The sequence below is a fragment of the Phallusia mammillata genome, chromosome 8 (assembly GCF_965637545.1).
Source record: "Phallusia mammillata chromosome 8, kaPhaMamm4.hap1.1, whole genome shotgun sequence".
Classification (NCBI taxonomy): Eukaryota; Metazoa; Chordata; class Ascidiacea; order Phlebobranchia; family Ascidiidae; genus Phallusia; species Phallusia mammillata.
This window is the reverse complement of record NC_137259.1, coordinates 488,415-515,179: the sequence shown is the minus strand read 5'-3', so window position 1 is coordinate 515,179 and position 26,765 is coordinate 488,415. Positions and strand designations below refer to the sequence as shown.

Sequence of the window (26,765 nt, the reverse complement as noted above, 5' to 3'; positions counted from 1 at the left end):
CAATTTGTTTCGTGATATTTTCAAGTGATTCTAAAGTCAACTGATATATGATTTGGCAATAATTGTTAAAAGATATTTAGGCTACTGATTGATTTAGACCAGTGGTTCTCAAACTTTTTTTTGTTGCGACGAAAAAGTTTTCTGGACTTGCGACGCACCAGCAAATAACAGTTAATGAGGAAACTTATTATTAAAGTTGGGTTTATTGATACAACAACAAAAAGCCACAAAACGAAACTATTCTGCGACGCCCTTGGAAAATTGAAACGACGCACCAGGGCGTCGCCACGCACAGTTTGAGAACCACTGATTTAGACAGTTTTTGGAAAAAGGTTAAAAAATATATTTGTTTAACATTTTGGGAAAATAGTCGTGGTTTTTAACTGACTTTACAAAATTTAGATCAAAGTGTAGCCGAAATTTGTTAAAGTTCATTCTAGTTATAACTTGAAACGTTTTTACGTCTTGGAATCATTACAGATTTTATCTTTTCCGTCCAACTATTTTCGATTTCACACCATTCTAACCCGCGTGTTATTTTGATCGCTCAGGGTGTTGTTTGTTAAATAACAATGGCATTTGTACTTTCAATTGACTTGTTGTGAATATAAGCATGACCGCGTATATGGGAAGTCCAACACTGTGACCAGGTTTGGTTTGAATTCACTCAACCCGATTCCAACCACCCAAACTGCTGGGTAAGTACGTTCTGTTTCACGTGTGTCCGAATTTATGCCAAAACTTTCCTCATGGAAGCTTTAAACCAGCGGTTCTCTGGTCACATACAGTGGTGTGATTCAAATTTTTATCATCCGGTTCTATCACAAATTTTCGTCAAATTTTTCAGCCGGTTCTGTTACAAAAAGTCCATTGAGTAACCAGTAATGCTAACCGGTGCGAACCGGCTGAATCCCATCATTGGTCGCATGTATACTTAAGGGGGGCACAAGGTGTCTTCTGGGCGTCGCATGTGCAGACTCACTAGTGACACTTACCAATACACAGCAAAACACAAATGCAAACCTTTCCTCGTACGAAATGTGGCCGAAATGAATTTTTAGTCAACGGTTGTAATCATTTGAAATTTGTACCGTTTGTCTGATATAGCAAACAATACTTGTCCTGATAGATTATAATCTATCAAAAAGTCAATAATTATTGACTTTCACTTTCTCTTGGTTACTTTAAGGGGGTCACGAAATATGTAGAGGTTAAGAACAACTGCTTTAAGCATAACAAATATTTATGAAAACTAGATACATCACCGGTTACATACGTCGTCCAAGTACATTTGCAAAAGAGTTCTCGGAAAAAGTATTCGCAAATTCAACCAAACCTACATTTCATCGTTTTTACCACAAATTAACTCTACACACACGCAGACCCACCCTACCAAACCACAGTTTCATGTCGAACGTCAAATGATTTTCTCAGTACCCTTGGCCTAATAAAGGCGTGTACCGAATTAGCCGGTTACCCAAGCATTCCCATATGGCAGGGCATAGGCTGGGAAATCTAGTATGCCGTGATCGCTGGTCTGCATCGACGTTTCAGGGCTGATCCCAGTATGAATGTTTTCATTTTATCAAATAATTTTGTTTCAGACCTGGACAACATCTCCCTTGCATCCAGTTCGACGATGACGTCAGACATGTATGACGTAACTCCGCAGGTGGGCTACGGGTCGCTGCAACGTCATTATCACCATAGCAACCAACAACAGCAGCAGCAGCCTGTCCGACACCCGCGCAGACACACACTGACTGGGGATGAACCAAAGTTGAACGTAAGTTGGATGGGACATGGTTATATATGAAGCGGGTTCGTGAACGAGCTTGGTCATAGAGCCGCAGCGTACTTCAATGTATCGATAGAATAAGTGAAAACGTGAGCGACATGGCATAAGCATTTGCCGAAACGTTTGAACAATAAAGCATGTCGCTTTTTACGTCTATTTGGGCCTTTGTTGAAGTCAAAATGTTGAGATTAATTTTCAACGGAGTTAGGGTTAAAAACATAACTGCAAAGGCACTTGCGGTTACTCACTTCAGTAAACGTTACATCATGTCAACCTAACGCAAGATTCAAAACGTTTGTTGACAACCTGCACTGATGATGACAACAGCGATTGTTGAAACGTCTGTAATAAAATGTATCACTGGTTATTAGATTTTTTACGCCCGTGCCAATTTTGAACAATTTGCAAAAGCTTGTCACGATTGACTGAATTAAGCTAGTTAGGAATCCACTTGTTGCGTAACAAAGAGGTGACGAGTGACAATAGTTTGTGGTGTCACGTGTTTGAAGTGGTGAGTCATGAATGGGGAAGATTGGTTGCTTTCTCCTGTGAGTGACTCTACAAGTGTTGACACAAGCACTCAAACTTAATTACGTTATTCGCACCATCACTGCTTGTGCGGGAACTTCGGGATAAACTTCGTGGAGATATTTCACCAAAAACGGTTTTGTTAAAAGAATTACAACCATAAAGGGTGACAACATCTGTGAATTTAAATTCAAAGGACTAATATTAATGTAGCTTCGGCGTTTTCACGTTTATTGCGGTTTCGTATTAAATTTGACTTTACTTTAGTTGTTGGTTCCTCTTGATGTTTAGTGATTCTGTACCCATACAATATAAATCGAAATTCAATAGCAAAGTACTAATAAAACAGCAACATTTTTTTTATTAGGTGGGTGGTTTTAACATTTAGCTAAACTGCACATCTCTATTTTAAAATTTCGCCGGTGATGGATCTTATTATTTCTATTTCTTAACCATTTCTTTAACCAAGATGTTGTAGCACAACTGACCGCCAACCAAACTCTGAAATTTTTTGGCTTGTTTTTTTTACAAGTCAGCTTAAAAATAATTGTTGACTCGACCCCGGAACAAATCAATACATCCACGTTGTTGATCTGATTCATATTGATTCTTAGGTGCAACATATTACGTAAATATTTATCTAAGGCACCGCTGTTCATATATGGGTCGTGGTGAATTGTTAAGGGGTGTGCGTTTCCTTAACTGTGGTGAAAGCGCATATGAAACCTCACACTCCTAAAAATTTACCTTAGCTGACAATTTCAGCACACTCAAATCCGTCAGTGTATTTTCTGTTACAAGCATTTCTAGTTTGCAAACTGGCATCTATATACAGTGGTCGGCAACTACCGGTCCGTGAGGGGTTTGTTACCGGGCCGCATAAAACTTGCTCAAGGTTCACATTGAATAACTGTAATTAGTTTTCAGTGTTGAACATTTGTGGTTTTTATAGGCCGGCCCATGATAAAAAATTCAGGTTCAAACCGGCCCGCAGTGCAAAAAAAGGTTGCCGACCCCTGATCTATACAATGCTATGCTCGTTGTTTGCTTACCACGATTGCGTGGAAATAATCAAACACATTAAACACTCGGTTTCACAAAGCATGCTTCTAAAAAGACTGTTTTGCCTTTTTCCTGTTTTACAGCACAAAGTTGCATCCCTTCTGCTGGTTTAATTTCAACTGACGATGACAACATTAATTGTCAAAACGTTTGGCTTTTTTTAACACAAGTATTACCTTGCTAAGACTAAAACATGGTTCTATAAAAACTCTTGTGTAGAAAAGATATTTATGTTTGCAGAAACATGTTTTTTAGATTATGCTTTGTCTTCATTTAAGGGCAATTATTCTCATCTGCAAAGCTCGTCGTTTGCGCCATCTACCGGATATCCGAGCGATTACGACTCACCGCTACATGGCGTGATGAGCACCAGTGAAGCTGAGAGGAAGAGATCGGCCTTTCTTCGCTATCTTCAACAGAGATACCCACAACATGCAGATGCTATTGCCGGAAAAGCGATTAATGTAAGTTCGATTGCGACGCCTTTTATTCACAAATGTTGCCAATTAATTTGCGAAATTGTCAGTTTTTGAAACTTTCTTTCGGGTATTTAAAGAAGAATTTGTTACAAAAGTCAAGAAAAGCGTCACATGTACTTAAACAAGTCTGTACCTTTGGCTTGTCTATTAGTAGATAGTTTATGTAGATGTGCAATGCTTGTCTGGTGAAGGTAATTTGTAAATATGAACCCCGGTATGGTTTGGTGAAGGTTGTAGTGTTTGTCTGTCGTTTTTGGGCCTTATATAAAGTTAATTGGTTGGGTTGAAAAAATTTGGCACCTGTGGGTTTCGAACCTACGACCTTCGGGTTCCGAGGGTTATGCGATTGTTGGTGGGAAACATTTTAAAGCACTGCGCTGTTATCTTTCGGTTCTGGTGGATACGAGTAAAGTGCCTCAGTCCCGAAACTTTGAAGTAATTCACATCTCAGTTTGCGCAAGCCACAGACCTCAGCTAATGGCCCAAAAGTCCTTGAAAGGTCGCAAATCGACGGGACCTCAGCTCTTGTGACGCCCGGACGTGATTTTCCGCATGATTGACCTCTCAAAACCTTCGTCTCATCGGATGGGAGCCACATTAAAGTGCACCGCACCCATAACGCTCGCTCATCCACAGTTGGGGGTCGTTTAAACCTCTTACTCCTCCCGCTGTGATGATTGTCAGCTTTCCACAATCGTACATAGTAATTTGTCGAACACTTCATCACTACTAGCTTCTGTGATATTTCAGGGGGATTTTCGTGATTACAGGTCTAACAACATTATTTGAATGTTTCAAAGTTGCGAAATCTTTGTTTGTTGGTGTTTTTCAGCTCTTGAAATTCACCTTATGTTTGGTTTTTGAAAAAAGATACATAAACATTTCCACTGATTTTTTTGAAAGCTTTGAAATGTAGCAGATTTACCGCAGAAATCTTCTCGTAAACCCGCTGTTTGTGTACGGGTGCTTTAGGTTTAGGATGCTTGACGAAAAAATAACAATTTATTATTTTACTTCTGTTTTAGATCAAAAAGTGCATTTTAAAAAAGTTTGGGTTTGGGTTTAAGTTTCACGAACTAACTTGATTTCGGGCCTGACGACGAATTCTGCTATTGTGTCAAATTTTTGCTTCGGTAAATGAACATTAAATTTAGCTGGTTCGCTTTCAAATTTCGAGCCTGCTTACGCTCCACTTTGCATCAGCATACAACATCGTAATGATCACTTTAATTACGAAACTTTCTCGTGTGGTTTTCAATTGTTACTCATCGCGCCAGTAAGTGAGACGTAGTTGTGTTGTGTCAATCCGCCCACAACTTTCTCCGAACCCACAAAAGCACAGGCCGACCTTTTGAACAATGAGCAAACCAAACACTGCGGTTTCGACCGAATCTCGCCCAACTCTGCGGTTTCCCTGTGAAGTTCAGACACGAAAAACTTCCTCCTACTCTTGAAGCGGAGTTGTTTTCTTAACTCGTGACACCGGTTTGTTTAAGTTCTGTCTGGAAACGAACTGATTTGCCGAAAGATATCACTTAGTTGAATGTTTGAGGAACTGTGTTACAAAACGTTTTTCACCCCAATATTTTTTTGAGTCACTTTCTTTGAAAACTTTCTGTTTGTTGTTTCGTGTTGGAGTCTTTGAACTCTCTAAACGTTGTGAGGTTTCCACACAAATACGCTGGTCTGACGTTATTTGTTATTTTATTTATTTCTGACGTATTGTGAAGAGTGAAAGAAGAAGATTTGTACTATATTGGTACCTTCTTATGCACGTCGCTGTGATTGTTTGTAATTTTTAACGGTGACAGTTTGTTTATTGGCTGCCATGTTCGCAATTGCAACCCTGGTTTTGAAAACAATGATCAATTATATGCAAAAACTGCAACACAACACAATTTATGCATCAAAACATTCGATATGCGATGTATTGTGTTTTGGGTCGAATATTTAAGATTGGTTCATTGCCACCAAAACTTGTCACTTTTAGTTAGGTGTATTGTTCATAACCACCTTTGTGCAATCAACCGTGTAAAAAAGTATGTCTGGTTAGAGTGATTCATTTAAATGCGGTTTTCAGTGATGGAATTTATGCTGATTTAAAAATTCATAGAGTTAACTTGAAGGCCACACACGATGCAGAACCCGATTGTCATAAGCGCGTATGTTGTTAGATATTCAGTCAAGCTTGAACCAAAATATCGTATTCACACCAACCTTTCTGTTGCGGTGGGTTGCGAGACAAACAATGTTGACGCCCACTCATATTTTCTTCAGTTAGTTTTGCCGCATCTTCTGCTGAATGCCAAAATATGTGGAATGTTTTTCTCCGGTATAGACTTCCAATCTAGTCCATCATATCTACCACCTCATTGTAGGCAACAAAATATTTAAAAAATTAACAATTTTATTCGCCAGTTTGATTCAACTTAATGTAGTTTTTTTTTACTGGAGTATCAAGTCACTTGTGCAATAAACAGAAATAATACATTAGCAGGCAAATTAATATTTATTCACTGTTGTATGATTTCTATATGTACGAAATCCACTTTCGCGTTTTCACAAATCGACATCTAATAACTTGTTTTTCACAATCTTACATTGTTTGTTTTGCATTCGAACTTGATACACAAACCAGGCATATGAGCTTCGGAATGTCTGGATTTTACCGAGGTCGAGTAACCAACCATGCGTAACGACCCCTGACAAAAAACGCGGGAATTTGAAACCGAAACTATTTAGTTGCAAACCTGTTGAAAGGTCAGCCGGGTTCATCACACCGGTTGTATGCGGTGGTTGAAATTGATCCACTGTGATAAGGTTCAATGTCTAAGGTCGTTTCACCGCACAACTTATGTGTGAGATTACACACCCCAAGCACTAAGCTTCAATTTGCATTTTACACAAAAACTCGAACACCACTGGGCTATCTGCGTTCTTCTGACTCGGTTCAATTCTTTCTGAGTGCAGATTGTGACGCACGACAATGCCCGCTGTGACGTCACACTTGTTGTTAGGCAATTGTGCATTTTTCAAATATCTTCGTGCCGGTTTTGGCTGAATTTGATCGGGATTTGGGGAAAGGTCGTGAAAGACTAATAAGGTCGTGATAATGCGGGGAGGTTGATAATAAGCAGACAACTGGTAAAAATATTTCATACAAACTGAAGTAGAAGGTTGATGGTTTTGTAAAATTGTTTCAATGGAATTTGTTTTGATTCGACTGCTTTGTGTTGCTGCTAATAGCTCTTTCCTTCAACAAAATATTAGTGGCTAGAATCAAGTGATATTTTGTTTTTATGTGGTCGCTTCGTCCGTTTCATTTACTCCTTTCAGCAAAGTTTTTGCTGCTCTTTTCGACCATTGTGATTTACACATAAGTGTGCCTTAATCGCTGTCTGCATCCATAGACGCTTTAGACTTTAGAGCGAATCCCAGTAATGAATTTATTTTACTCTTTTCGACCATCTGCATCAATTGTTGTTTTCCAGCAGCAATTTTGACCCACACCCGAGTTTGAGAAAAACAAATCTGAATTTAAACTAAAAAATGTTGTCACGGTTGAGTGAACATATATGGAGCAGGAAATGTTATGGTTGAGTTGGTTTCATCGACACGCTCCATTGATTTGGTTGCCACGTGTTTTAGCTTAAAACTTTGCCCATTTTCGCAACTGAGCGAGTGATTATCTCAAGCACCGCAGATTCTGTAAAGGAAATTTACAAACAAACCAATTTTCCTCTTCAAACAAGCTACTCGGTTGCAACTCCTTGTGGTTTCTCTGCAGGCGGGTTTCGCTTAAACAAGTCACCAATTTTTCTCGGCCAAAGTTTGGTGGTGGAAATTGTTTTTGGTTGCTATGCAACGGACCATGACCGTACATGACGTCACCTCGTCACAGATTTCTATGGTGAAAGTGAGACATCGATAAAAGGATTGAATACAAACAAAGGAATCGAAGCAACCAGAAAATACAAAATTTAACAAATCTAGAACACAAAGATGAGTTATTTGATAAAAACAATCAGGCTCTGTGACGAGCAAAATTTACATTGGCGGTTAAATTGTAGCAAAATCTTGTTGAAAACAACCACTGTCTTCCATCTGTTACTTAAGTGAATCACAGACTTCCCGTAAAAATTACTCACTTCTGTGTGTCATTGTGAGCAAACAATGTTTCGACTTACACTCCTCGTAACAGACGGGCGTCTTTACACGTTTGCAATTAAGTTGGATTCAGTATCCTTAAAACAAGGACAGTTTGATATTTCACATGAGATGTTTAAAAGTTTTTTTTGGAAACTTGCGGAGTCATCCACATTTTTCTTCTTTGGATTCATGTTTTTGGTTTATAGACTCTTTTCATTTGATTACCAGAATGTTTTTCACGTTACTTTCATTGCACAAGAAACAAACACTCCATATAACTTATAATTACTGATAATGAACCATGCTGTTGGCAGTTTATATTTCAACTGACGAAGTTTGTATGACATGTTGTCGCAGTGTGAAATGTGTTTGTGCAGACAAAGTGTTGTTTGCTGCAGGAAGTTGTAATCTCTCCACTGTGCAATCTCACAATGCCGGTCACTTCGGTCAATATTTGAACAATCCAACTCACCCTCCTCACAAACTGCTTCGGCGAAACCATTAAACAATTTCCAACTTGTTTTCCTCTAGTATTTTTTCTGGTACCTTGTCGAAGTAATTATTGTTTGTTTTTACTTTACACTGATTCGGGAGGCTTTGTGAGTATTTGTTGCCACGTTTGGTCTTTGTTAGGAATGCCTAAAGCAGTGGTTCCCAACCTTCTTTGTCTTGTGCACCCTTTTAGTCGATATTCAAATCTAATTCCCCCTTACAAATTTAGTTTGCTAAAATATCGTTATTTTTTTTAGAAATTTCTTCGTACATCCACTTTATGCAATGCTGCCTTAAATCGATTATATGAGAACTTTCATTTTCTCAGCTCATATATGGCAAGTGCAGCAATAAAACATAGCACAGACAACCAGTAAGAGATTAATATTGTGAAACAAATCCCCCCCCCCCCCTAGTGGGGAATTCCCCCATGGTTGGGAACCATTGGCCTAAAATATAAGATATTTTACATTTCTGTCTTTTTGCCTTTATTAGCTGTTAAATTATCTCGTAATTAATCACTAAATAACACCGACCAGCCAGTGTTAAATTATAACAACCAGAAACTGATAAGGTCATGACCCAATACATAAATGCGGCAATACATGTAACATGCTTGCAGGAATTCGGATATATGTTTTGAGATCTGAACGCAACTAACGAAAATTAACCAACCAACTTTAGCGAAACAATATTACACTTTGACAGGAAAGTTTTACAATTTGACTGAAATGTTCGCTTAATGTTCCTTACGGGTTTTATTCATTCCCAACACTGCTTGTGAGAAACAACTTTAAAAACTCGCATACTTCGGACATAGTTCACCTGATTAAGGTTGTTTACATTCCGTATCATGTCGTAGTAGTATTGGTGCCTTATAAGCTCTCATCGACGCACAAGTGATGGAATGTGGCTGCATAAACCCAATCAGATTAAACCAGGTTAATTAGTTTTGAGGACATTAACCGTACTGTCAATTTAAACTGTGACGAGCTAACTCAAATCCTGTTGTTGTCAACTCATTAGCAAAACTCTAGTTTAGGTGAGACATTTCCAAGTGTGCCGCGAAATATTCTCTATTTTAAAGTGCGACCTTTTTCCTAAATTAAAGTTTTATTTTGTTCGATAGATGATGTCAAGTGATATGACAGATCTGAACTAGTGCTGACGACAGACATTTGGAAAACTTTTCTGATGTCTCTTCTTGACTAAGAGTTTTATGTATAGGTTGGGTAATTCCATGTAGCATTGTGGTGTTCAAGTTTTCCCAAACTTTTCAGGAACCGGTTTTACACTGGGATGAAGTGTTTAAGTGACCGCTCACACTTTTAGACCCGGTGGTCCAACCGCACAACTTGTGATATCGAGTGTCTAACTTGCGTCATATTAAATCTATCTTCACCTTATTCAACTAAACACGCCGGTGGTCCAAATCACCCGCTTCTTTTCTATTTGAATAAGTATTTTACCAGATTATCCATCTCAATGACGTGTTTACCCGATATAGGATCAATTGTGAGAAAAATTTATCCAGTAGATTAAACTTGACACGTGATGTCCGCTCGACCAACCACAGTGCGGGATAGTTTGAAATGATGAAGTGGTTGACTGACATGTGTTAGGGGCAATTTCGTTTTGACCTCCAACTTTTCTCGGCGTAATTTTGCCACCTGTGTCTCCAGCTGCTTTGGTGGACGTTTACAATTGATTGCTTGCAGAGTTTGAATGTCTAAAGTTAAACTTGTGAATGACGATTTCTTTAATTAGTTGCTATTTTGGGGCATTTGTAAGGGTAGTAACTGTACGTTCCCAATTTGTTTGTTTTTTTAACTTTGAAACGTTTTAAAAGTTGTTGATATGACAAGGCCGAATATAGGTTTTGATGCAATATCTACTTTTCAAATTTTGTCGTTTTCCAAACTTTGAACCTCAATCATTTTATCAAATTTTGCATCAACACTGTGCTGTCCAAACGACCGATGTCTTTCATCTTCATATGTTTAAGATGGGAGAGCACCAACTTCTGACATGGTTGGATTTGCGTTAACCCAACAATACAAGCCATGTTTACTTTGTTTAAGTTGTTGCTCCCAAACACTTGTCCCACCAAAACACCGTGACCCAAACCTCTGTTTAAACAAGCAGTTTACAGGAAAGCCAGACAACGAGACTCGCTGTTTGCAAGCTGTGACGATGATCGGGTTCTTAGAAATTCTGGTTTATAGCAGCATGACGTTTATCTTGGACCATTATAAGCAATACGTTTTGTTAACGTTTTTTGACACAAAAATCCCTTCGTACATGTTGTGTTGCAGCAAAGTGTAATGTGAATCAGTCATCTTTACTTCGACACCATAGTAAGGGAGGTCGGCTATATGGTTTTAACGCACTCTTCAAGGTTAACGGGTGAAGCGTGTTTTATTGTAAAATGTTTCTTGTACTACATCAGCATAGTTTGTGCTTGCTAAAATACCCGAAATGCAAGTTATAACTTCTCACAGAGCTCAGTTACATCAGCATCTATAAATAAACGCGTCGTATCATTTACACGTCGCATGTTTTCACGGAGTTATGGGTCACCGCACTTTCACGGAGTCAGTAAAGTAACATTGATATTGTGTGGGAACCTTCAAAGAAGCATTGTTTTCCACTCACAACCCCAATAATGTGGTGAAGGGAATTAGGAAACATATGTGTTTTGCCACAACATCTTTGCGTGGTGATCCCTGGTTGCTGAACTGTGTGTTAACGATGATGGACGGATGTGTTTTGTGAACTGATGTGTTGTTTGTTTACTGTCAACTCTGTGTTGTTATTTCGTGGGTTTCCTCAGGTTTGGGGGTCGAGGAGTTTGTATGGGAAACCTTTTTTCGTTTTTGTTTGCCGACACACATCAGGTGATGCGATTCACTACTTCATTTGCCTTTACAAATCGTCTAATCCAAAAGTTTCCACCTAACAGTATCGTTTACCCCTTTAGTGGTTTTAAAGATAAAATTTTCACCCCGTGCTATTTTTAGCAAACCCAATTACTGTCCCTGTGAACGTATGGTACTTCAAGCTTATGTGACAACCCATAGGGGGTAAAATTAGCCCAGGTTTAAAACCTCTGGTGTAATACAAACTTACACGCTGTGAAATATATTATAAACCTGTACAATATCTCCTTGTCTCCAGTTTTAAACAGTTGTGCGAAAAGAATGTCTCAAATACTTAATTTCTTCCATCACGCATCAAACCTTACCACGTGTGATCTACACTTATGACCTTGGACTTTTCAATCGCCTATATAATTCAAAAGTTTTCATCTAACAGTATCGTCTACCTCTTAGCGGATTGAAAGATAAAGTTTGCCCCCCGTGCTATTTTTTAGCAAACCCAACTCTAGCAAAGTTTCTTCTACTGTCCATGTCAACTACGGCACTTCAAGCTTGTGTGACAGCCATTTACGGATAATATTACCCCTAGTTGAAACCTCTGATGTAACACAAAGTTACAAATTATAAAAATATTTAAAATTTACATAAAATATCTCTTTCTGTTAACATTTTATAAAATATAGTCGCAAATACTTGGTTTGTTCCATCACACATCAAACTTTAAACCACACCACGTGTGACCTTGACTTGACCTTGCACTTTTCTTTTTCCAGCAATCCTATTCGCAATCGACTTTGCCCAGTTCAATCCACAGCAACGTGAGAAGTCGCGCGAGTTACGCTGCAGAGTGTTACCATGCCAACACAGCACTGACGTCATCGTCCAACGATAGTGGGGGATTCACCTACCACCACAGCTTGTCACGTGGCGGGAGGTTGAGATCGAGTCTTCCCATAGTCCGGAGTAGGAGCAGAAGTAGGGAGAGACCCCTAGGTAAGAAGCAGATTGTATGATGTTTATGTTTAGGTGATAGCTAAGATAAATATATTTATACTTGGATCAGTTGGTAGAGCGCGAGTCCTGGAAAGACTCCTGTCGTGGGTTCGAATCCACCGCAGGCTAGATTTTTTTTCTTGCCTATGTTGCGCCCAATGGGAATGCTTGGGAGACCGACTGATTCGCGGTACACGCCTTTAATAGGCCTGGTGTACTATGATGTAGTGTTAGGACTGTGTTTTATGTATGACATGTCAAAACTGCTCAACCTTCTGTTTATGCAGATGAATATTTGTGGCAACGTTTTTTAAATATGTGGCAAGAACCAAGGATTTCGTGAAATGTATCTGCTTTGTAAGTAAGGCTGATGTTCGATAATTAAACATAAGTGTCAGGGTTAGGGTTTGACGGGAAAAACTTTAAATGCGACAGACAGTTTAGCGAAGTCTTTATTAACACGCCCCTAAAAAAATTCGTTTTGAGGCCGGATATTTATAGGATATGTATTAAGCACGAAGTGGGAAATAAACTATGTGGTAAAAACGCACCTAAGGCTCTTCCAGTTGATCTTGGTTTGGAATTTTTCCTTCATATATTTCGTATAAATAACATTCGCTCATACAACGTGCTTCTAAGTTTGTCTGATTCGGTTCTAGAGTTCCGTGTGCTTATGACTTGGCTCAGCGGCATGTTAAACATTCCTGTAATGCTTAATGAACCCTTTTAGGCGTTAATCCGTCTATCCTGTCGAAGATTATCATACCAGCATCTATTTCTCCCATGTATTGCACCAAACTGTATATTCGCAACATAACAAGCATTGCTCGTACCAAGACCCCGGTTACTTTTAATGGTCCACATCGATACTAGTGCTGATGCTATCTCTGCTTGTGTTTACTGATAAAACGACGCTTGCTGTTCCCGCTTCGCACCTGCTTCATGTGTTTGCTTGTCAGCTCGGCTCGCCACAAATTGAGGGAAAATATGTGATGGTGGGATCAGGTTGCTTTGATTCAATGCCTGGGTTCGACTTGTTGTGTTAAAGGAGGGCGTGGTTGTTAGTGTAGAACGTTTGTTTGTTTGTTTATAAAACTCTTTGATGTTGCACTCAGCTGCCCTAACTGTATAATAGCTTCGTTTTTCTATTACACATTCCAACTGTGTAAACTTACTGGTTTAACTAGTAAGCAAACTAGTAAAAAAATGTCACTGAAGTCTTATAAAATGCCGTTTTGTAGTTTAAGCGTTTCAACAAAACGTTTTTTAATATAGTTTAGGTAATGCAAGTCAAATCAAGGAGCTCGTCCATAGCGATTACTAGTTTAAGCGTTAGGACAAATAGTTGTTCCATGTTGACAAATCGTAAAACGCCCCCATAAACGAATTTAACCACTTTGCCCTTTATATGTTTCTGGGAATAGTAAACTTACACTGAATATAAAAACACGGTGACATTGTGTTGTTTGAAGCAATTGTGTCAGAAAGTTGTTTCAAAGCTCGCGAAATATCATCTGATGTGTCGCGTTATACTCCGCGTATTGTCAACCTCTCAATCGAACGACAACAATTACATCGTGACCTTTTAAAGCGCGACAACACAATGCTTGTCGAACTCGTGTGTGAGGGAAGAGCTTGTTGCGACGAAGCTGTGTTCGACTTTGCTATAGCTAGGTGTGGTGGTAAGGTTGGAAAATTGTCGAAGCAACTGAGATTCAGTTAGGTCGTTAGTTTGTTGGTAAAAGTTTAAGCTATTGTTGGTTGTGATTTTGTGCTTAAAGTTGTTCGCCAACAACGCAATGTAAAAAGTCAGCAGCAGATTTTATGTATAAAGTTATCAGACTTATTTCGACATCAGCTCAGTTGAGTTGAGTTTATTTCGCTTGGTGAAAGACAACATAGCGTCACAATTGCACTAAAACAATCACCAAGCGGGAAATAGCTGCGCAACGTTAAAACGTTATGTAGCGCAAAACAATGGAGGGCACAATTGGTGGATAATGGCTGAACGCGCTGCAGCTACACCGTACATTTCCAGTTTGTTGTACGTTGTATCATAACTACCGTACCAAACTTGTGCAGTTTGTCCGGTTTAGAAGGAAAAATATACTGACAGTATGAATCTGTTGTTTGATCAACCGGTTTGACGCAAATGTACAGTGTCAGATCAAACAAACTTCATCATCCCGCAGACGAATCGACTTTAATCATTTGAAATCCTCACTACAAACAACTTCGACACTACTGTAGCGGATTAAGACACGTCCCGGGGGGAATTTGGATTCAGTATTATTAGTCATTCCTCGCGTTGCTGGTTTGATGAACTGCGGTTGCAGTGAAGGGGTTGAAAAGTCATACGAAAAGTTGGAAAAGCTAAAACAGTTTCTATGAAACAATTGTGTTTTGATTTTGAAGGATAGTGTTAAAGTGTTTGTATATTTATCGACTTTTAATCAACTATTATAGTTAATTGCAAACTTGAAAAGAACCAAGACGTCTTAGGTTTGCCATGAGAAGTTAATAAACGAGTTTGTCTGACAGGCTGTCAATCAACCTCGATGTTGTAACGAATCTAACAATCACATTTGTCACAAATCTATGTCAGCTCTGACGTTGTCCTCAATATTCGGCCGCCATCCAGCAGAGAGCGTGATATATCGCAAACCTCCCTGTCAATTCTGGCGTGGATTTATTTATTGGCTGACCTTATGACGCCCAGCTGGCTCAACGTCCACTTGCTGGCCTACATTACCACGAAATCGGTCTGTTTCGCGTCTCAAAATCGAGCTTCAGGGATTTACGAGGCTGCTCGTAACCCAGTGTGTGTTTTATTTTTACAACTTAAGTGCCCCTATTCTCTGCTGTTAGTCGCGCAGTGGCTTTCTTATCTGTTTACAAAGCGTGCCAGAGTTTTGTGCAGTTTGTATTACAAGGATAAGCAGAGGTTGTTTAAAGTTTTCAGGTTTACTAACGTTGTGTTGTTGTAGTTTAAACTTGTAAGTTGCAGAATGTGCTGTTCACTTTGTCACGAAAGTTGATTGTCAGAAGATTAGTTTGCTGTATAGGCAGAAAATGAACGATATGTAAGGGATTTTAACTTATTTTACTGAGAAAATGAGAACTATTTCCAGTTCATATTATATTAAACATTTAATTCAAACATTGTTGCATGTAGTTTTTTTACAACCAGGAAAAGTTTCGCGTAGATGTTTTGTTATTTGCAATATTTTGTCGCAAGGATCAAAGTATACGACATTCTACCTTGTTTAATCAACAAAACGTTGGTAAATGTCACACAGTTTGTCGGCTAATGTCGTTGAGCAATTGGAGAAGCAATTCAGTAAAGTGCTTTGAAGTTTTTCGGCCTTCAAACTTCCTTGCAGAGTAGATTTGCCAATTGCCAACAATCTATTGCCCGATTAAAGTGCCCGCCTTCCTCGGTCAGCAAATTTCATCGGATCTTTCATTACTTATTCGGAAAGCCAGCGCTTTTAGTTCGCGGAGGTCGCACCTTTAAATTGTAGCTCGTTAACCGAAGTTCAGCTTAATCACCGCCCTCTGCAAACACGAGAACCATTTCCCACTTGATAATTTGAGATTGCGAGTTTTGCAATCAAATTAAAAACCGGCGTTTAGTTGGTCGTGAGTGAGTGTGAACTGCTAAGCAAGAGATTGTTTTTTCGGTTACTTGCAAACATTCCAAAAAAGTAACAACCCAAAAACCTTGTGCAAGGTAGAGACAATAATATTGTGTTTATTACCTTGTTCTGTCTAAGCAAATCTACGTAGTTTGATCGTTGTTTAAAAAAATGCCACACAAGTTTTGACCATTCAACAGTTCTAAAAAAGCAGTTTGTACGCCAAAAATCAGTTACCTATCGCTAGTTAAATATATCGTGATTCCAAACCAAATGAGGCCTTTACAACGGAAGTATTACTTTGCTAGCACGTTGTATGAACAGCAATAGCAGTAATAGTAGGGTCGGCATCAGTTTGTTGATGTGAAGCATGTTCTTCCCACCGCACAATAGGATTAGCTTTCTACAAGGCAGCATTGATACCAGTTTGTGTTTCGTTTAGTTTCTGCACAGGTAAGTTGAGAACAAACCCATCAATCCATGTTACCTATCGTCACGCTTCACCACACACGGCGATTGTCTGATAACGCTTGGAATTTGTGACGTCATAGAGGCTATTGTCCGCTCACAAGTGTCTGGCAACTGTCAGCGGAAATTAGAGTTGGTTGGATTTTTCAGAACAGTGTTTCGTAAATTTTTACACTTTACTTCTTTATGAGTCGGTTCCACCAGATAATTTAATAATTTTCACTTTTTGAGTGACGAAATTGTTACTGACATGACTGCAGAACCATCAAGCAGCAATTGTTGTGTTTGGAATTGAAGTAACACGTGCATGAAAGTTATTTGTGCGATGCTGCAGCTTAAACGTTAGTCTGTATTTTGTCTTTACTTAGATTAAGGTCAGAAACAGTTGCATTGGACCTTCGAATATCAAAGTTTACCCTTCTATATTACTTAAACAGCTTTTGTTGATGTTTTCGGTGACGTTTGTCTTTCTCACTCAATGTTGGTAAAATTCAGTTTCAAGTCTCAGTCAAGAAGTTCTTGTTAGTTTAGCGGTGGTTGAGCCGCCAGTAACCGATATTTTTTGCACTTTTAACGTAAAAAAGTAGTTCTGCATCGATATTCCCATTCTAAAACCACCAGACATCGCCGTAACAAAGGTTAGGCCTGACTATGTTGTTCAAACGTTGCGAACCGAGGACACAGTCACAACAAAAGTCAACTTTCTTGAACTTAAACTTGTAGTTGCGACAAGCTCTTGACATCGTCACTTCACAACGATTCATGCGGTTGCCAGCAAAAGGATTAAAGCCGTTAGGGCGCGACCGTCTACGTCATTTGTTGTGAGAAGTAAAAGTCGGTGAAAGGTCACGAGACTGTTTCGACCTCGATATTTTAACTCTAAGTGTTTCTGCAACTCTGCACTTTTTCCTTGAGCTTGTGTAAATGGGGCCAAGAAAATTTTTGAAAGTTTTTTTTTTCGACACAAAACACAAATGAATAACTTTACTAAAGTGGAACACCCATTGGCTTATCAGAAAACCAGTCATCTTGTTAATCAAGTGTTTGTCAGTGTGTGATGCCTTTTGCGTTGTCAATGTGGTTTGGTCAATACTTTGGTCCCATAAGCAGACATGTTGCAGTGGTTCAAGAACTTACCGAAATTAATCAATGTCGTGTCCCACCCCGTAGTGCAGGGATTTTTACTTGGTTTCATTACGGTAGAATGCATACTTAAACACGTGACGCTGAGACTTGCGTGTCATGCATCGCGCATATTTCCATGTAGAATTTTCAAAAACTTTGTATTATGCAGCTTTAAATGATGCTTCTTTCATCCCAACACTTTTGTCTCATAAGACCTGTGTCGGTGGTTTATTGCACTTTGGACAACCTTGTTTCGACAATTTAACGAAATTGTCGTGTTCCACCCTAAAATGCAGGGATTTTTACGTGGATTTATTTCATCAATGCAAGTTCAAAACGTGGCGCATAGAATCGCGATTGATACAACGAGAAGATTTCAATTAAGGTTTTGCAAAAGGTTGCTTCTTTGATCTTCCCGAACTGTTCGACTTAAATCGAATTAGCGAGCTACGTCACAATAGCGTAGTGACGTCACGCTGTGAATAGGAAGCGCTTGAATGAAGGATGTCGTGTCAGTTGACGATTGGTGAGCTTTCGTGCGATCGGTCAGTGGACCGGAATAATATTGAGATCTCCCAGGGGGAAACGTTAAAAAGGAAATACTGGAAACAATTGAAAAACAATCGGGTTTTCGATAAACTTCCTTTTACCTATGCTATGTTTGTCGTGGCGTAAGGAAAGTTGTTAACGTTGTGATTGTGTTTTCGTTTTATCAATTTATCCTAAAAACAAAACAAAATTAAGTTAAGTTAGATTTATATTATTTTTCGAAACGTCAACCAAATTACCAATTGCTGGTATTTTGTTAATAACGACTGGTTTTTGTTTAGCATCACACCAGTTAAACGACAAATTTACTGAAAAATAAAAATAAAAATAGCGACACAAAGGCAGCAAATTTAAGATTTTTTTGCGTTAGCTTGTGCCTGTATTTACTCGGCAACAGCAAATTTTCAAATTTCAAATCGTTTACAAATCCCCGAGAGACGACATTATGATCGTCTCCCAGCGGTCACAGCTCGCGCCAACTGCTTCCAAATTCCAGAATGAATTGTCATGGGAGCGACTAGCGCTATTCCCACGCCCTGCCAGGGAAGTTACAATGGATCGCTTCGCTTGTTGCTGGCAGAGGTTTATATCTGCACCGGCCAACTACACAGAGCCAACTTTCATGTTAAGTTTTATTGGCATCGCGAATTCCATTAAGATATGGGCAAGGGCCAAATACGACTCAATTTCGACAATTTTGAATTTATGTTGCTGGTACTTAGTTTCAAAACCAATTTTATGACATAGATACACAAGACACGGACTTAAATAGTAGCTTTAATAGCAACCAAATTGCCAGCGATGTAAAATAAAACGTACTCATTTTCTTAACCAGACGTTTCGACAAAAACAATTGTCAACATCAGTGAAAATAAGATACAAGCAGAAACAAGCGCGTTTGAATACTCAGAAAAGTAAGGAGAAAAGTTCAATCAACTACGTCAATTTTATGATAAAAATCAAAAATACAAACAAATGCGCGAAAAGGGAAAAAACTTCTTATTTTCCTTTTGTTCACAACCCTTATTACCCCTTTCGGGTCGAAGTTTATTGGAACGCAAACTTAAACGTACCCGTTGTAAGTACAGGATTAGTCTCAGTGGGCGGGGTCAAAGTAATTACAGCATCTGTCCAGTCAAGGTTGTTCCTCGATGTCCTCTGCTCATTATAATCGCACACAACGAGTAATTAACAGGAGTTAAAACCCGCTGCTGGATGGGCGGTGATCGGCAAAACTACAATAACAAGTTTCCAGGTGTATAGTGATTTCAACCCTCGATGTTTTTTCGCATTTCTTTTCCCCAAACCTGATGTTCCCATGACTACCACTGGTCACGTGATGTCTTGCACTTCATTACGTAGGTTTGGTTATGGTTGAGTCGAGTTTTCGCTTGTTAAATGAAAACAACAATTTAAGCCACATGTGATATTTACATCACAAGAAAACATAATATTTTTCGAGCATGATTTGGGTTGTTTTATTTCGCTTGGTGAAAGAACACATAGCGACACAATTGCACTAAACAGTCACCAAGCTGGAATAAGCTGCGCAACGTGGAAACGTTATGAAGCGCAAAATATTGGAGGGCACAATTGGTGGATATAATGATTGAACGCTGCAACCACAACGTTAAAGTGAAACTTGCTCGCATCAAATCTCAGAAGTTTAATCTTCGTTTTGTGTTCTTTTCATCTTTAAATATTTACCGGTTAAACTTCAATTCGCGATTTACCAAACAAGTTTAAGCTCAACCAAAATCTCCTTGTGTGAGCCTTGTGTGAGTTAATGAGCAAATAATTGTTAAAGTTGTGGATTCCATTCATCATAATGTTAATACCCAATAACAGGTGTAATCCCCATCAACCGAAACTTTATCTTATAATTAACGAGCATAGAGATCATACGTTACTTGTGGAAGTTGGCGACGTCAAAATGTGGTGAAATTGTATTTGTTGTTGCAACATAGGGAAGTAAATTACAAACCCGGGTAATTTAAGGCGCTGCAGCCTGTTCTTTGTGCGCGCCGGTTTTATTCGAGAATTCCAACGTATTTATGACTTCACACACGATTCATCGCGTGCACTGAACCGTATCAACCTTAATATGACGACACAATAGGTTGCAGTCATGCGGAACGGTGTTATTGCCGCTGTGGAAGGCCGAACTTATTCTCACACGCATTCAGGGTTTAATGCGATGAGAGATCGAAGTAGGAAGACTTTGTAATTTCTCACGTTTGTTGTTGAACATGAAATCCCACCTCACATCGCCGACCACTTGAAAGCAAAGTTCGACACGATATTCTGATCCCTGTAACATGAAGAATGTAGAGAATACAGACTGGGTTGGATGTTGCGAATGTTACGTGATTTGAACTCAACCGATCCGTCTGCAAGGTTGTTTGTGACTAACTAAAAAGTCAAATGGCTTTGTAACGACAAAATTTGTTAAAACATCCCGTCAAGAGTTAAAAATCCATCTCAAGACACAAACGAAATTCAACTTAAAAGTAGAACAGAATAGTCGAACGGTTTGTGTTAACATTGGTTGTCCATAGTACAAAATGCAGCGAAAAAGATTTGATGAAATGAAATAGACACAATGAGAAAATTTTTCCTTTGAAATTACAACAAACCGTTCACAATTACGTCATGTGATCGTTTGCTCCGAGCCTCCACGCTTCAGTGATTCCGAGTGAACTTCGTCACGGTTGACTTGTGGTCTCTTAACTTTTTCTCTTCGACTGCGAGCTCCGTTAAACGGTCGCAAAGACGCGAAGTTGTTCCGCGAACGGTAGGTTCCTGTAGGTTTATGTCGCAAGCTTGTAAACTGCCATAAGTATTACTGGAAGTTACTTGTAATGTTAAGTATGTCAGATTATAGTTTGTGCCTCGTTGTTAAATGTTGAGTTAGGAAAGCTTTAGTGGATTTCGTGTCGTTGGTGTAAAATAAAGTTTTGTTACAACTTACAAACCAATGGAATTGGATGTAGACATATTTGAAGGTTTAGTAACAGTGTGAACAGAAGGTTCTGAAATTTAGTTCCTGTTTTCGGTTCGGCAGAATTACGACGGTTAGTTTCGAAAATTTTGAAGATTGTTTTCTGTTCTTAAGGGTTATAAATCCAAACAAAAAGTCTTGCGGGTGTTAAGTGTATCGCCATTCGTCAACTTACATTAGTAGTTAACAGCGATTTGAGCTGGTCACAATATTTTAACGTTTATGTTTGTACTTGAATTAAACAAGACGTGACATTCAGAGGAGCGAGGCGTTATTTTTCCGGTTTCATGCCGTAAAATTAACCACCAAGCACGTCAAAGTGTTTGTGGCGACAACATTTCGTGGCGCGCTCTGTTTCATGCACCTTAACTTGTTGAGTTTTGGCGTTAAAGCGAATCGAGTCGAAACATCTGATCCACGAATCAACAGGAAACGTTCAAGTGACTCAACTTCTGCTGCAGATAAACCGTGAAAAACACAAGTTTCATCAGCCACAAGATTGGTTAAAGTGTCATTTAGAATCTCACTTTAACTTTGTTCGCATTGGTTTTAACGAGTTTATGTAGTCAGTTGTGTCTTCTATAAACCGACATTGCATGTGTAGCAATGTTTAAAGTAGATTTCAAAACTTAGTAAGTCATTTACTTAGTAAGTTGAGGTGAGGGAGGCGTTACTTACAAGCTGCTGTGTCGTATTTTAGAAAGTGTTAAACTGTTCGCTAAGTTTAGTTTACTACAAGATATTTCATTTACAAAACATCTTCTCGTTGCGGTTGACAGCAGAAAGCGGGTTGGCGAACGAGCTTCATGGTTGTGAAAGAACCACCTCACCCCACCCCTGCTTTGTTGTGTTGTAACCAAGTGAACCATTTCTATTTAAAAATGTCAAAGCAATTAGATGTTCCTTGTTCGTCTGTGGCTATTCCAGGCTTCGTTGACTGTGACATGATTTGTTATCTTGTTTTCGTGTGTATTTGGGGTCGACGCCATCAATGATGTTCTTTTTTCGTTCACAATCACTGTGAGTGTGAGATCGGAATCTCTCGACAGTTACGCGGGAATCGCTCACCTTCCTCCCGCAAATTGTCGAATTGTTTCCGACGTTGTGAGATAAGATCGTGAGAGAGCTGAAGTTGTTTTGTGAAGGTTGAATGGATTTCTTGGCACTTTATTTGTTCGCACACTTGAAGCGGTGACACCAGTTTGCCAACTTTTCCGCGTTCACTGGGGATTCGCCTCAACCAAAGCTTTACTTTTTTAAACTGTAGAGGTAGCCAGCTTGGTCATATTCAACACGCGTTACCAGCAATAGTTTGGTCTCAAGCAATACTATAAGACGTGTTTTGAATCTTGTTATTGCTTAGAAAATGAAAACGTCTTTAATTAAAACGCAATTACAGACGCCAGTGAAAAGAAGTAAATGTACATTTGAAGTTATAGGTGCAAGTTTCACAGGTTTTTATATTCTAATCACTTTATATCGCAGTTTCTGTTCTTCAAATGAAACGCAGTTCTGAAGCGCGATATTAATGTCACTCGTAGGTTTGTTAACTAGTTTGAGAAAAGCAACCTAGACTAACTCTCTCTGGTCATGTTTTGTTGGCCTGATATGCAAATTTGCCACCTGTGGTAGTGACGTAGACGCAAGGCAATTTGTTTCGTCCAAGTGAGAGATCGGAGAACTAAAGTTGTTTTTACAAATTGCTCCCTCCGTTCGAGGAGTGGGAGAAACACGCGGTGAGCGAATAAAGTGGTTTTTGTGTTGCAACAAGCCTTTCCACTTACAGCAGACATATAAAATATGCGGTCGCACACTCTCTGTTTAAACACGGGAGTCGACAACCAACTTCTGCTGCCGGTTTAAGCCACCGAAAACTTTATCCATCTTAGACCTCGTGTCTGCCGTGTGACCTTGAACGCACAGGTCACGTGGCTTCTTCAAGGTCACGTATATGACGATGAACTTTTTCAACAATTTATGGCTTCGCTTCAACCATTACATGACCGCGAAACGTTACGACGAACGATTAAGTTTTGTTCTTATTTGTCGGAAAATTACGGACTTAGAATTTCTTGGAAAGCAGTATTGAAATATTCCAGTGAAACCGCTTTGGTTTCAGCGTCTACTGTTGCTTCTCAAATATAACGTAGCCGGCGCATTGAGTGCAACCGCGGGTTTCACAAAATACTACAAAGGCCGGAATTAGCAGCTCTGGTTACATCTTAGCTCTCGTTAACTTGCAATCCTTCATATGACTTCACTATTACGAGTGGGTCACCGGCCTTGAAACTGAAGGTTGTTCTCCCACGGGGACCTGACCCCCATTACCCCAACACAAACTCCCCCGTACAGTAAAGGGCGAGTAACACGAATTGTGAATCTTCATTCCCGCTATGTTTATTTGCTATCCCTTGGTTTGTTGTTTAATGTAAAGTTCGGTTTCTTGCAACTTTAACTTTCGTGTTGTGCGAGTTACTTAATTATAAGCAACATTTCCCACTGTCTTACAGCTGAGGTTGTCAGGTTTTAGTTCAGCATTTGAGGTCAACGTTTTGTTTGTAGCAGTGTTTAAGGCTCATTACTTGGTATAAAAGTTCAAAAGTGATCTACAAGTAACATGACAGATGCTGTTTTTTAGAAGTGGGGGATGCTAGAAGCCATACACATTTGACATGGACTTATTGAGTGTTGTTACAATATAGTTTATGCTTATCATTATCCACAAGCAAATGTTGGTCTAATTGTTGCGAACCACCGACTTGTGTTTTCCATCTACGCATTTGCTTACACACATCAGCCTCTCTTCCGCTTCACAAGCTGTCACATGACACATGACACAGTATAAATGGCAGGGTTGATGGGTTGTGACAGGTGACAGTTAATAGACCGGATCGTAGTTGGGGGGTCAAGTTACAAGTTGGTTGGGGGTGCGGCGAGTCCCGGATGTAATCACTTTGCCGGTCGGTCTCAGTTCTCACACAATCCAATCTGCACTTTGGCACTGGGCTAATAGTTGTGACTAGCTGTAGATTTTTTCGCAAACATAGAAAAATACCTAGAACATAACTGCTAGAAAACTTGTATATAGTGAATTCATTTTTTGACGTGTCAATAATTGCTGTTTTTATAATGGCAAAGGGGTGACGTATCACTGTATAACAGGGATCGGCAAACTTTTTTGCACTGAATTTGGAACTAAAATTTTATAAAAAAAAAATTTTAGTAATTAAAACACCAAATTTAGTTTGTCATACCCGGGATACATGGGCAAAATGTTTTAAAAAATTTAACATAAAAAAAGTATACGGCCCAGTAACGAACTCCTCGCGGGCCAGCGGTTGCCGACCACTGCTGTATAATACTTAAGGTGGCAGTTATATGTTTTACCAAGCAAGTTTTCATGTCCATGTTTACTGTCAATATAAACTGAGTGCTAACAATGGCTTGTTCAAATGCACCACAAGCTTATATAGCGAGAGAACCAAAACCTCCAGGGACGACTCGTTTTTTGTGTGGTCATGTTGAGAGCCTGACTGTCGCCTCACGCAGCTCGAAGTCACGCAATAACCCCGGCAACATGTCTTACTGTGTCCAAACTAAACTTTCCTGATGTTTGGGGTAAACACTTGTCTCGTGCCGAGTCGACTTGTAACTTCCTTATCACACCGAGTGAAAGCAACTAATGTGTTTTGCGTGTTATCAAGTTCCAACGTCATAAAGGTGATTGTGACGAATGCTCGCGTGCAAAACTCGGAATTCGTCTGTTTCCGGTCCGACTTACTTTCGTGGAAAACAATCCAGCGTAACTTCCGGTCGTGTTTTATGATTTTTTCTCGCACGGGATTTCGCCAAATTCTCGCGAAATATTTTTTGGGGATGTTAACTTCAAGCCACTTTTTTACGATCTTTGTTTTTTGCTTCGTCGATAAGTTTTTAAATGAGATATTTTGTTCATGCGAAGGTAGTGAATGTGTTTGTAATTGTACTGCCACATTCGTGAGATAAGTTGTAAACTGGAAATATTTTGCAAAGTGTTCGAAAGAGTTATGCATATTTGATAATATTTGATAAGTCCGTGTATGCTGTTCTTCAAAATTTTGTTGTTTTATTCTTTTAAACTTACACAACTATACATGGCTTTAATAGGGTTTCAATTCACCCGGACCATTGCGACTTTTGCCCAAATATGGACACGAAGTGCTTTTCTCCCATCCACCTTAAGTTTCAGGATTTCATCCCTAACCCAAGATTTACCCCACCCTCTATAGATTGACAACTACAGGATTAGTTGTCGTTTAAATTCCCACTTCAGCTGTCGTGTGGGGTTGGGTTACTTCGCCAATCGTTGTGACAATGAGGGTGTTGTCAAGCACAACTTAAATGCGTGACAACGTTCGAATCGCAAAACTCGTAATGACCGGGTTTGTCAGCTTGATGTGAAGTGCTAAGTTTGATTCAACCTGGGCACTCGTGCTGTTGTTGGGTGTCATGGATATACCTGTGTTAAGATATCAGGGCACGAACAATGGATTATTTTTTCTGATTGGGCAACACTTCTTTAATGTGTTTTCTGATGGCGATCGTGTATTTGAAAAATTTTAAATAATTTCCCTGTTTTGAATTAGGGAAATTTTAAGACCAAGTAATCTAAAAATATTTTTTGTATCATGTAAATTTCCATTTTTCTGTGACATATGTTGGCAAAAGCTTAACCCTTATTACATAACTGAGTGCAAATGTTGTACTAAATTTAGAACCTTTCTTCTATCATGTGATATTCACCTTTTTGTCTCATGGTGATCGTGATTAATCGTGATACCATCTTGACAAGATAAATTGGCGCTACAAGTTAATATCAACGATACAATACTTGAGCTGTTGTGTAAACCAAACAACATTTATCAGCGTGTCTGTAATTATTACCTCATACATCATTACGCAGCGAACTTCACGTTGAGACAGTAAACTTGAATCGATCACCATCAGTAAAACCTTGTGTTCACCACTGCAACAACTTGTTCAGTTACAACCTGCTATTATCTGCGCCCGACATCTTACAATAGCGAAGTTATTATTGAAACTGTCTCGAGATCTGCCCTGGGGTCGCGGACAATCCAAATTAACTCATGTTATTTATTGTCTCTGTGTCTCAACTCTACCACAACTGGTAAATGACTTTGAACTTGACCAAGGTTGCTGTAGTACATCAATGAGTGTGTTGTTTGTCTTGTTGTTTTTAGGTCAAGTGCTTAATCTTGTGTCAATATTTGTTTACAGACTTTGCTATCAGTCAACATACAAGTTTGTCGCGGCTTAATCTATTGATCAATTCAACGGATTTAGTTTAACAGGGAAACATTTTTGTTTTATGTTTAAAGTTTGAATTGATGTTTTTGTTCAGCCTTAGTAATACGTCTTCAAGGTTTAGTTTCGCTTTTTAAATAAATACTGCTCAGGTTGATCAAAGCACAACACTGACAGGTGGGCTTGAACATATGAAATACATCTTGTTGCAGGCATTTTAAAAACATCAGTTCAAAGCTGGAATCAGGTTTTCCCATACAAGCTGTAAGTGTTTTTGTAGCTAAACCTAACTAAACTAGA

The 26,765-nt window shown here is 39.1% G+C and overlaps 1 protein-coding gene across 2 annotated transcripts in view; it reads left to right on the top strand.

Annotated features, from left to right (window-relative positions):
• The first annotated feature begins 555 nt into the window (after positions 1-555).
• LOC145204038 (uncharacterized) overlaps positions 556-26,765 on the top strand; it is a 46,524-nt gene continuing 20,314 nt past the window's right edge. For both annotated transcript variants that reach the window (XM_080076446.1, XM_080076445.1), the window contains exons 1-4: positions 556-698; positions 1,605-1,786; positions 3,667-3,852; positions 12,161-12,380. In XM_080076446.1, the coding sequence (XP_079932572.1) occupies positions 1,640-1,786; positions 3,667-3,852; positions 12,161-12,380 (553 nt within the window). In that variant the 5' untranslated portion in view covers positions 556-698; positions 1,605-1,639. The remainder of the gene's footprint in view (positions 699-1,604; positions 1,787-3,666; positions 3,853-12,160; positions 12,381-26,765) is intronic.